Source organism: Rutidosis leptorrhynchoides, chromosome 2, assembly GCF_046630445.1.
Source record: "Rutidosis leptorrhynchoides isolate AG116_Rl617_1_P2 chromosome 2, CSIRO_AGI_Rlap_v1, whole genome shotgun sequence".
Classification (NCBI taxonomy): Eukaryota; Viridiplantae; Streptophyta; class Magnoliopsida; order Asterales; family Asteraceae; genus Rutidosis; species Rutidosis leptorrhynchoides.
The window spans coordinates 593,856,306-593,869,607 of record NC_092334.1 but is presented as its reverse complement, the minus strand read 5'-3'; the positions used below and the strand labels follow the sequence as shown (position 1 = coordinate 593,869,607).

The 13,302-nt window shown below is 31.6% G+C and overlaps 2 protein-coding genes across 2 annotated transcripts; one reads left to right on the top strand and one right to left on the bottom strand.

The window, feature by feature from the left end:
• The first annotated feature begins 225 nt into the window (after nt 1-225).
• Nucleotides 226-3,651, top strand: LOC139893358 (transcription factor SPEECHLESS). Its single transcript, XM_071876518.1, has 3 exons — nt 226-654; nt 789-1,325; nt 3,399-3,651. Exons 1-3 carry the CDS (start codon nt 226-228, stop codon nt 3,462-3,464), a joined length of 1,032 nt encoding a protein of 343 aa, XP_071732619.1. The 3' UTR covers nt 3,465-3,651.
• Nucleotides 3,652-6,188: 2,537 nt separating this feature from the next.
• Nucleotides 6,189-7,465, bottom strand: LOC139889914 (probable WRKY transcription factor 30). The gene is made up of 3 exons (XM_071872827.1): nt 7,218-7,465; nt 6,987-7,127; nt 6,189-6,639 (listed from the first exon to the last, which is right to left on the bottom strand). Exons 1-3 carry the CDS (start codon nt 7,463-7,465, stop codon nt 6,189-6,191), a joined length of 840 nt encoding a protein of 279 aa, XP_071728928.1.
• Nucleotides 7,466-13,302: the final 5,837 nt, after the last annotated feature.

Below are 13,302 nucleotides of genomic sequence, written 5' to 3'. Positions count from 1 at the left end.
GGGTGAGCCATGATTCAAGAAAGAGAAGATTGATACCGATAGAGAAATCACCATCCAAGATCTAATGCCTATTAATATCACCTGATTTTGGCATCTCTTTCCTCTATCTTCACATGATTCCAAAAATAACCATTTATCTTTCATGCCCACTTGCTCACCTATATCTCTTCTATCTTTGTTCCCATTGAGTGCATAACACCACTTGTTTCTTAATTAACTTTCAAAATGGTTGGTGATCAGTCTACATGTTTACCTAATAATTTCTTTCACAAATCTTCTGATCAGTTTGATGAGACAAAATTCTTGTCTACATCTCCAGATGACATCTTTACTATTCTTGAGGCGTTAGAGGGTGTTTCTGACGAATTTCCGACCTTGATCGATGAATCGGATTGTGGTGTCAAAGATGGTGGCTTGCACCCATTAATGTCCCAAAAATCGACTTCTTCAAGCGGCCTACAAGAGCTTGAAAAGACGGAAGTTGAGACGGCTTTGCCAAAAATGAAAAAACAAAAGGTGGTAGAAGAAGAATGTGAAAAGGAAGATGGACATGTGAAGACGAATCATGTTACGGTTGAGAGGAACCGACGGAAGCAAATGAACGAACACTTAACCGTTCTTCGCTCACTAATGCCTTGTTTTTATGTCAAAAGGGTATAACATAACATAACATAATTGATCCCTACATGTTTTATGTTTATCAAACTTTCAAATGTGATTTATTTAGTTTAAATTCCCTATGTATGTATTATATGTATGATGTATGATGTGTTTATGAACAAATGTAGGGTGATCAAGCATCAATAATTGGTGGGGTGATTAATTACATTACTGAATTGCAACAAGTGTTACAATCTTTAGAGGCAAAGAAGCAAAGGAAAGTTTATAGTGATGTTTTGAGCCCTAGGAATATTTCAAGCCCTAGAACCTTACCTTTGAGCCCTCGAAAACCGCCTTTGAGCCCGAGGCCAAGTTTACCAATTAGCCCAAGAACTCCACAATCAGCAAGCCCATACAGGCATAGGTTACCTTCTACTGCTTCGTACTTATCTTCATCATCCATGGCTAATAGTACTCCACCTTCACCTTGTAATTCTAGTTCAAATTCTGGCAAAATTAACGAACTTGTTGCGAATTCAAAGTCATCGATTGCTGATGTTGAGGTGAAATTTTCGGGGCCTAATCTTGTTTTGAAAACTCTCTCGGCGCGGTTACCGGGCCAAGCAACAAAGATAATGTCAGTTCTTGAAGACTTGTCTCTTGAAATCCTCCAGGCTACAATCAACACTGTTGATGAAACAATGGTTAACACATTTACAATCAAGGTGAACATTAATATTTCCTTATCTTTATTTAAGTTTCTTAAAGCATTTCATGTTTAATGTATTGCATGCAACCATGCATACTTAGCTTGCATTAAATCTATATATTACTTGTCTGTCTTTTTTTTTTTTATAAGTAAATCTAAAGTATTTATCAAATCTCACTATTTGTTTCAAAACAAACTTTAATATTGAGGAACATATAAAAACTTTTTGAAAATGATTTTCATTCTCACATGATTTTATGGTTTTTTTTACTCTTTTAAGACCAGTTCCTATTGCTCCGCCTATACATACTCTTTGTGATTTTCCATATACATATCAGGACATGGGTGATGATTCTTACACCACTAAGTTTATCCATACACCACTAAATATGCTTTAAAGTGTTGTATTGTACAATATCATATTGCATGTTTAGTGGTGTATGAACAAAATTAGTAGTGTAAACATCACTACCCTCTCGACATAGGTACCAACTTTTTATATTTTATTTTTTTGCATCGGCAGCCATGGTTGTAACGATGTGAGAGTTAATCCGTCCTATTTTTAATTTGTGTGGGGTATTTCTAGTTGTGGGGCAAATTTATGAGTATTACTGTATATAGATATGACTTAATTATGATAGATAATGTTTAGCTATGCGTTAGTGACGGTGCTAATATGGCTACTAAAAAGTTTAGTTACGTTAGTTTTGAATTTTGATAGACAGTGATTTGGTTTGTATTTCTTAAACTATATCTTATTCAAAAAAAAACTCTTTCAATCTACTTATAATAAGGCTCTCAAAAGGATTAACATGTATGAGATGGGGTTGAATACGAGTATCAAACTAAAAGTTTTGTGAAGATAATTGATAACTTATAAACATTTTCAATCACTGGACTTGGTGTCTCATTACAGACAAGTTATCCTAAAATCATCGGTAAATTCAGCATGAAAACTAGATGAGACCTAATTTTTTTTTTCAAAGTTAGTTAAATTTGAAGAGTGCTTTGATAAATATTTACCTCAAGAAACTATAAATTTTAAAAATATGTAAGTTCTTATAGTTAAATTGGCAATCTATATAATTTGAATTTGAATATTACATTGTATAAAGGTATTTTAAAGTAGTATAACACAAGTCTTAGAATTGCCACTGCCTAGAATGAAGACTAGACTTCACAAAATTGAAAGATGTTAGGATATACGGATGTTTTATATAAAATAAAATATAAAGTATAATTTAGTTTATATTTCATCATTTTGTTAAAGACCATTGTTGGTGTAATACTCCGTATTATATAGTGTCCCAATTCGAGGCAGATATATAGTACATGTAGAATATATAGTTTGGAGAAGTTAATAATAATACAACTTGAAACCTCAACAATGAGATATAATTGGAGAGAGAAATGAACTATTTATAAATTTCTATAAATAAATAAAAATAAGACAAACATCATTCTCTTCATGTAATTTTGTGTGGACCACTTAACGTTGTATATTTGTTTGATAAGGAAATACGGCTTTAAAACACAATGGGCCTTCTGCGTGCATAGTGTCTTTGGTTCTTGAATTTTGTTTTGTTCTTCACATAAATAAATACATGAATGACATATAAGGTGCAGAGTAATAATGGAGGTACAGTATGGTAGATTTGGAATATAAAAGATGTAACAATGGCACTGATACAGTACCACACACAGATATAATAATAATTGTAATTTGTAATAAATATATAATTCAACACCTTCTGTAATACCACTAAAATTTATGTATAGTACTACAAAATAAAATGCTAAACGCTTCATCCAATGTATTCCTTAAAAAGTATATGTACCATGAAATGTTATTAACAAATCATGTAAAAAAACGCTACAACAATAAGTTGATTCTTATTGTACTGACAACTTAGGTTGCATTTGGTTCGAGAAAAACATGGAACTGGATTTCAAATCCATTCCACAAGTTTATTTAGTTCACGAATGTAGTTGTTAATACCTAAAATGGTTAATGTATTCGTGTTCAAATTAGTCATTCATGAGTGGTTAAAAAGTATTTGTATTGATATTTGACCATATGTATTGGTAGATTGGAATTGAATGCAAGTTAAGTGCAGAGGATCTTGCAGAACAAATTCAACTTACTTTTTGCTAGTAAGTTTTATCTGTTCAAATTTAAGTTTATGGTGTAATGTGTGTAATTTATTGGAGCAATGTACCATCGTCTAACGAAGCAAGGAAAATAAAAAGAGGCGTCGAACCCTAAAGGAATCTATCTCGGACTGTTATAGTAATAACAGATCCGAGTGAGTTTTTGGGATCCGAGTAATTAATCTTCCATGTAACTGTTAACGACTAAGTTGTGAAATGTATTTCCATTTTCTTGATTAGGTTAATATTTGTATCAAATATTTTCAACATTGTAATTTAATCATTTTCAAGCTTATACTATTGATAGTCGATGATCAGTTACATCGACACCTTCACTCTACGTTCGTAGACATGTGTGATATGTGTTAACTAATTGATGTACCCTATAATTTGGGTTGTCAGCACAGTTAGGCCCATAGGCTTGTATGTTGGGCCTGAGCCTTACGTGCTATAAATACTCCAGGAAAATCCTAAACAATACTACCGGAGGTACGTTCTTATCTTCACATGCAGCTGCATTGATTAAGTTACAATGCATAGACGCCGAATAATTTAAATCTTTAATGATAAAAAATTATATTGAACTTGGTTTTGTTTGATAATCAATACGAATAAATTATTTAAATGGTTAAAATTAATGTATTAAACTTTTACATGAATATATAAAAGAATATAGTAGTTGTTTTGATAAGTGTTGTTATATTATGCTTATAAGGGGATTAATAAAGGAAAATGAGGTGTTAAATGACTAAGATTGTTTATCAACTTTAGACGGTTATTGTACACATTTTTTGTTGGTTTCAAAGCCTCAAAACAAAACTCACAAGAAAACTCTCTGATATGAAATATACTAATAAAAATGGCAGAAGACTTGTAAATTAGAATTGAAGTGATGGAAGAAAACAAAACTACTTTATTTCCATGTAAACTAGGTGGCTATATATAGCCTTGAAACAAAACATGTAAAGAAACAACCTACCCACTCTCCACCTAAACAACCGGTACATCACATGACCCACTCCACTCTCTCCTTAATACCCGGTCAAAATGATACTAGTTCAAGGCTACATGCAACAAATACTTAAAATATTAAAATACTAAGACATAACAAAAATACTAGTGTAACTTATTATTATTCCAAACTAGTAACCATCCACCTAGACAGTGAACACAACCGATTAAACCCAACATTTTTGTCATATAACATCATTTTTTATTCAGAGTCACAAATAAACGTGCAAAACTTTTAGAATTCAGTGATGAATCATCACTCAATGGTAATTAGTCACGATAACTCTCACAATGGCGGAGCCAGGATTTAACGTTAAGGGTGACACTATAGATTTAAAGTAACGTTAAAGGTGACCAATTGAAGAAGACTTGTTATTTTTAACGTAAAGGGTGTCACTATGGACTTAAAGTAATATGGACCAATTGAGGAAAGCTTGTTAATTTTGATGGACCTGCAATAAATACAATAATTATAATTATTATATATAATAATGGGCTAATTAAATTTGTTGAGGGTGTCATTGTCACCTTCAGCCAACCTATTGGCTCCGCCTATGAACTCTCATATTCCGGTAAAAGTGGTCACCTTGTAGACCTTGATTGAAACCCCATTCTCCCACCGCAATCCCATTCATCACTCTTGAGTTACCTCGTACAACTTGCAATCATCATCATCATCATCATTAGTGGCGGAAGCATGAATTTTTTTCACCGATGGCGAAATTGTTTTTAAAAAGTAGCAATTTTTTTTTTGACAAAATATGGAGGTTTTTTTGGCAAAATATGGAGGTTTTTTGGAAAAAGTTTGAAGGTTTTTGGGCAAAATTTGAATGTTTTTGGACAATACTCGAAGGTTTTGGGGCAAAATATGTAGGTTTTGGGGGGAAAAAAATCAACCGGGAGCAAAGTCGAAAAATCCGAAATTTTTACACTGAAAATTACTAAAATTTACAAATCGACTGGGGGCGGGCGCCCACTTTGCCCCTACATAAAACCGCCCCTCATCATCATCATCATCATCATCATCATCATCATCATCATTTCAGTAATCGGCTCATACCACTAGTGGCTAGATTGTTGTCCTTGTCAACGTGTTATTCATGTGAAACAGGGAGTAGCGAGTTATCCTCACAATCTTTGCTCATGCCGAAGAATGCATGATCAATGACTATACTATTTCATTAACAATCCATTTCATTGTCTAGATTATCGACATATTGCTTTTTACTTGTTCATCTATTTATTTTCTATATTTTTGACGAGAATAAAATCTTGATTGTGAGTAGAAAGATCTGAACAAGCTGTAGTGCTTTTTCTCACAAATCACAATATCCTGTCAAAACTTTCATGCTGATCCTGTTTTTATATCGATTTTGGAATGTAAACTTAATAACATAAAAAAGAAAAAAGAAAAAAAAAAAAAAAAAAAGATTACCACGTTTTCTTCAGATATACAAACAGTTAAGTTTGAGAGTCTATTATATTATGAACTCCATGATGTTCTAAAGTAAAATAAAAATTAAAAAAATATATAACACTTGTCATCTTCGCCCAACTTCACAAGAATAATCGACCATTGTATCCTACATTATTATTTATTTATTTATATGTTTATTGAAGGCAAAGCTCATTTAGGGGGGACTGGACTTGAGTCTCCTTTGAAGATTCTCAAGCATCCAACTAGGTCACCCTTTAGGTAGATTGTACACTGCATTAGTTAGTCGAAAAATAGTAAATCGTCAAAATTGTTAGCGCTGACAAATTCGAATTCACCAAAAGTATAGTCAACGTCAACACTATCTTGAGATCTTCGAAAAGAAGTCGTAGGTGCAACAATATCATTTAGTTCAGTTTCCAAAACCATTGAATTCGTGCTTTTCTCGACTGATGTTGTTAGACCATCACTAAAGATAATGTTAGATGTTGAAAGGAAGTTAAATGAAGGGGTCTCTATATTTTCAGTTCCAACGTTACGACCTGTTTGGAAGTTCACTTGATTCTGTTGTGGCGTTTTTTGTTGGATCTCTAACTCCGTGTGGGACCTACGATTACACGTGTGACTTCCACGGTAGGTGATGTCAAAGGTAATTGGATCATCGACAATCTTTTGTACGTATTTAGTTGCAAGACAACCATCTATGTGTCGATAAGCGCATCTGTAATAACCTCTGCGTAAATTCGATTAAAAAAAATAAGATTTTTACCTTATTAGGCATGATTTTGCAATATATATATATATTAAATTAGAGAAAGGTTCATATGGAAAGAATGATAAATCACAAACCGTTTTTTAAGCCATATATATTTATCTAGTCTTAATGTCATGTTACTAACATAAATCTAACTAATCAGTTTTCATATGCACAAGTTCATGTTATCAAAGTATATATTAGAATCATGTTAACGTCTTGTATCTAAGAAGAAAGGAAACATTTGCAACATACAAGAAATGATGTACTTTTACGTGAACCTTGAATCGACAAAACAAAAACGTAAACTTGATTCAAATTCGTACCGGGGATGTTTGGCACCAAGAATGTCTTTTTGACCATACTTCCTCCAACTATGTCCATCATCAAGAGCTTCTTCAAGCCCCATGTCGCCACTCATTATCACTTGATTATTCCACTTCTCGATACTACTATTAGTACTCTTCCTGCGAATATATACATCTCGTTAGATTCAAAAAATCGACGTTGAAAACAATATGTCATGTTCAAGCATATTAATCTTTGTACTTATTTACCTCTTGTCAAAGAACGGATCGGGATGAAAAAACTCGTGATCTTTAGACTCATTCTTACTCACATTTGAATTTATGAACCCATGAGTGGTGAATACTAAAGATAGCGATTTATCATACGAATTGAGAATGCTATGAATCAAAGTTTCTTGAGATTCTTTAGAAGACATGGGGTCATTAAGATGAATCATGAGTTGTTTGGCAAACTCCTTGCCTTGAGTTAACTCATCAATGACTCTTTTGTAATCCATGTTGGGCTTTTGCATCTAGATCTACAAAATAAATATTAGGTCAACTATTTGATTTCTATTGCATGAGAGGGAAGAAAATTAGAGATATATATTTGTAGTTTGACATGAAACAATGAGGGGAATTGAAAATGACCAAAGAAAACGAGTTAAATTCTTAGAGTTAGAAAGTCAAAGTTTCAAAGTCTTTTAATTACATATAAAACGAGTTAAATTTTTGACCATTTCTATCATCCAATCAAATTATGCCCCAAATCCTTTTGCCCTTCCGTACAAGTTTGTTTTTTCAAGTACTCGTTATTAATTAATCTTTTTAAGGGAAACCCGAACGTTATAGACGGGATAAAATTTGGATCTCCATTAAAAATAACATGGTTGAAAATCCGTGAAATCGGATCATCGCGACTTCAAAGGGTCAAGACTAGGATCGAGACAGACGCTAACAACATTGACTTATATATATATATATATATATATATATATATATATATATATATATATATATATATATATATATATATGGTAGGATTAAGGGAGAAGTAACTAATCAAAGAGAAGCGGGGGAAGCAAAACTTTTTTTTTTCATTTTTTAAAAAAACTTTGTTCACGAACATTATAGATTGAATGAAAATATGAACATTTAATAAAGACACTTTGTGATAAATGTGTTTATTTTGGCGGGAAAACGCTCGAAGAAGTAATATATAACAATTATCGTGTTTTTCGAACGTATGTTGAGGTTTTAGATATTAGGGTTTAGATATTAGGGTTTAGGTATTAGGGTTTAGGTATTGGGGTTTAGAAATTTAAGGTTTAGGGTTTAGATTTAGGATTTTAACACGAACGGTTTAGAGTTTAGGGTTTAGGATTTAGGGTTTAGGGTTTAGGGTTTGGGGTTTTGGGTTTGGGGACTAAACCCAAAACACCAAACCCTAAACCCTAAACTCTAAATCGGGCTAAATTTTACTTCACAAAACATGAAGAAAAAAAAACGTTAACATTCTTCACGATCAATATTATCTTGAATGTTATTTTTGTCGATCGTTTTCCCGCCTAAATAATAACATTCATCACGAAGTGTCTTTTCTAAATGTTCATATTTTCATGTGATCTTGATGCCTGAAAAAAAATTTTAAAAAAAAACAAACAAAGTTTTTTTTTTGCTTCCACCCCCCCCCCGATTGGTTACTTCCCATAGATCCTGCCCACATATATATATATATATATATATATATATATATATATATATATATATATATATATATATATATATATATATATATATATATATATATATATATATATAGTAGAGGGATTAAATGATAACTTTTTTGGTGTGAGAAACCTGAGAACCATGAAATTCGAACAAAAAAAAGATATTCGAGCAAAAAAAACCACACGGACGAACGAAAATGTGAAGGACGAACAATTTTTTCAGCTGCATGTTCTACATTTTTTGTAGAACGGCATGTAGAACACAAAAATTTTTGTTCGAATACCTGTTTTTTGTTCGGCTGCGTGTTTTACATGTTTTTGCTCCAATTCGAACGAAAATGCCCCAATTAGAACGTATTTTCGTTCTACAATTTTTGTAGAACCAAACAAAAATGTAGAACATGCATGTAAATTTTTGTTCGGCCTCGTGATTTTTTTTGTTCGAATTCCCTTGTTTTTGTGCGCCCGCCAAGTTTTTTGTTCGAATTTCTCTGTTTTAACGAATTTATCTTTCTATTCGCCGCGAGTTAGGTTCCACCGCCATCACTGTTCAACTCGAAATAATTTTACGAACAAAATGCAATAAATTGTATTCGAAATGGTGCTTCGATGCACCACCAACGGAGCATTTCTTTTTTGCAATAAATATGAAGGTGATTTAAATTTACAGTTTAAGTCTTTAAAATATTTATGAACACGCAAATATAACTATTATCATATTAATTATACATGACGACTCTCCCGAATACCATTATTTTGCTGAAATGACCAACAATTTTTTAAAATTAAACTCGCGGGTTACACTTTTATTCAAAAATTAATTGTATATAATAATTCTAAAATAATATAACTTATACTTTACTAATGTTACGTTCCATGACAAATTTTCAATATATTCTAAATATTACGTAGTATATAATTTATATAAAAATATATATATTAATTGGGAGAAAAAAATTGTAGACACCAAGTTAGAATGCTCCCAATGGAGGAACTTCTTCATCCTTAGTCATGGATGTCATATCAGCGTCACATCATCACTTCTTTCTTAAGATTAAACCCAAGACTAAACACTCTCAACCATGACACTCCTTCCTTCCTTTTTTTTAATTATTTACGAAAATTAAATACTTATTTAAATAAAACTAAACTTTTATTAAAAATTAAAAACATTACAAATAATTAAAAATTAAAACATAGAGTTTAAAATAAAATTACATAAAAATTTAATAATTATTCGTCTTCGCCTTCGTCTTCGTCATCGTTAACGTGTGAAGGTCATGCCTCATCTTGATTGTTTAGATTTCTTGTCGGATCATATCGAATTCGATAATGAGGTGAATTCATTTTAATTTAGAAAATGATTGATACTTTGAGTATGAAATGTATGTGTTTGAGATGTATAAAATGAAATATATGTGTGTATATTCAGAGTGTAAAAAAGGAAAAAAAAAATTAATTTTGCAACGGCCAAAAAATTGACCGTTGCATCCACCAACGGCTAATTCATCCGTCCACAAATCTGATTAGAAAACACGAACACCAGCACGATGAGGTGGGCGAGGAGCTGGGCGGACCCTTGGGCGGCCTACTGCCATCAGCGCCCAGGTGGGCGGCGGCCTGGGCGATTTCTTGGACGGCAACGATGGGAGGAACCTTACTAACATCACCCAAAACCACTTTTAAATTTTGTCAACACCACGAGCTATTAAACTCAAAAGAACTTTTAAAATTCGTCAACACCACGGACTCTTAAACTCAAAAGAAAATTATTAAAATTTGCAACACCACGGGCTCTTAAACTCAATAGAATTTTTAAAATTTGTCTACACCACGTGCTCTTAAATAATTCTTATACTTTTACAATTTTTTTTAGTATCGCTATTTACATACCAATATGAACCACAAATTATATTTTTTGTACGATTTTTATACACCAGTGCAATGCACGGGCTCAAAAAGATAGTGTGTGTGTGTGTGTGTGTGTATATATATATATATATATATATATATATATATATATATATATATATATATATATATATATATATATATATATATATATATATATATATATATATATATATATAATAGTGGGATCAAATGAGAACCATTTTGAGAGTGAGAACTCTGAGAACTAAGGTAGTCGAGAAAAAACAAAATGCGGCCGAACAAATGATGGCTTGGTCGAACATTTTTTCATTTTCATGCATTAGGCTTGGTTCTACATTTTTTGTAGAACGGGATGTAGAACAGCATGTAGAACATGCCGTTCTACACTTGTTCTACATCAATTTTCATCAAATTAAGTTAGGTTTAGATGTAGGGTTTTAGGGTTTAGAATGAATTTATTACACGAACGGTTTAGAGTTTAGGGTTTGATTTAGGGTTGAAAATTCGAACGTGTTCTACATTTTTTTTATTCTACCTTATGTGTTCTACATGCATGTTAAACATTTTCACCAGCTATAAAAATTGCTCGACTATGAAACAATTGTTCGGCTGCGGTTCTTTTTTGCTCGACCACCTCCATTTTTGTTCGTCCGTGTGTTTTTTTGCTCGAATTTCACCAAAATTGCTAGAATTCCCCTTTTTTTTGCTCGAATTTCAGTGTATTTGGGTGTATTTTGGAGTTCCTAGAGTTCTCACACTAAAAAGTTCTCACTGGATCCTCTCCATATATATATATATATATATATATATATATATATATATATATATATATATATATATATATATATATATATATATATATATAATTGTGCAAAAAAGTAATTTGCAGTTTGTATTGGTATGTAAATTGTCGATTCTAAAAAAAATAGAAACATTTAATAATTACCAAATAAAAGCACTCATAAATCACAAGACCCAGAGAGTTGGTAACTTACGAAAAGATATTAAAGTATACAACTCAAAAAGTAAGTCTGAAAGTGAATACAACTACAAGAACTTCAAAAAGTACTCTAAAAATTTGAGAGATGGTGAAAGTTGTTTAGGGGGTTTACTATCCGTTTCAAATTGCAGGTCAAATACGTTGATAAGAATTGTAATTAAATTGACATAATTAAATTGATATTGATAATTGTAATTAAGATGAGATCAATTGTACTAGTTACATGTCACCATAGATGAATAAAAAGCTGTCACATCAGCAACGGATGTTATAAAGTTAATTTAATGCAAATTTATATATCGAGCTTTGAGCCGGTGCGTTGCACGACTGTTAACGAACGTGTAATTGCTCGATGGATAAATTTTCGTGCAAATAAATTGATTTTTTAAACAATTATTATTATTTTTTTGAGTTAAGAGTCTGTGATGTTGACAAATTTTAATAATTCTTTTGAGTTTAAGAGTTCGTAATATTGACAAATTTTATCATCCAACATTGAAAAGAAAAACAAATTAAATTAAGGGAAATTGGCTCAAATACACTTTTTTAAAAAGTTTTATTTCAAAATACACTTTTTGTAAAAAAATTGTCTTTTTACACCATTGGGTAGACCAAAGTGTTGGTCGACCACCATATACCTTGGTCGACCACCTCATTTTTCAAGGTGGTCGACCAAGCTTCATTGAGGTCTCGGTCGACTACTGTGTAAACATGGTCGACTACCTCTCATATTTTCATGGTCGACTACCCCCACAAAAAATAACGCGGGCGACCATGAAAATATGAGAGGTAGTCGACCATGAATACACAGTAGTCAACCGAGACCTCAATGAAGCTTGGTCGACCACCTTGAAAAATGAGGTGGTCGACCAAGGTATATGGTGGTCGACCAACACTTTGGTCTACCCAATGGTGTAAAAAGACAATTTTTTTTACAAAAAAGTGTATTTTGAAATAAAACTTAAAAAAAAGTGTATTTGAACCAATTCCCCTTAAATTAAACGTATACCGAAGTAATACACTTACCTAATCTATAAACTATAAATTTAATTAGATTAAATCTCTTAAATTATATTTATTTGATAACCCATTATATTTTATTTAGTAGTACATTAATGAAATAAGTTGAAGGTTTGAAATAAATTTTGCTAGAATTGTAACTTTGATGATTGAATTTAGATAGTCTTTTTTTTTTTTTTTTTTTTTTTTTTTTTTTTTTTTGTCTAAATAACAAAAACGTAGATGAGATATAAAAGTGACGAGGATGGATAATTAATAACATGTTCTTGATGTTTATTCCAAATTCCCGGGATGAACATTTCAATTATATATATATATATATATATATATATATATATATATATATATATATATATATATATATATATACTAGCCTTTAAGAGTCCGTGCGTTGCACGACGGGCCCTAATAAAATTAAGTATAAAATGTTAACGAACTTATGAAAGATAAATATGACAAGTATCTTTGTACATCTAATATACTAAAAGTTGTTATATCATTTGACGGTACTATAAGCTCACTTTGATAAATACATAGTAAAATATGTTCCATTTCTTTGTGGCAGACATTCCAAGATGATAAAAGGTATAATATGATTTCAAAAAGTTTCAGTTTAATTCAAACACAACTATAGGTGAAAACATAAACAAAACCAATAAATGTCAAAGCAGGGGATCTAAGAAAGCATCTGACAAAAGTACTTCTCCAAAAG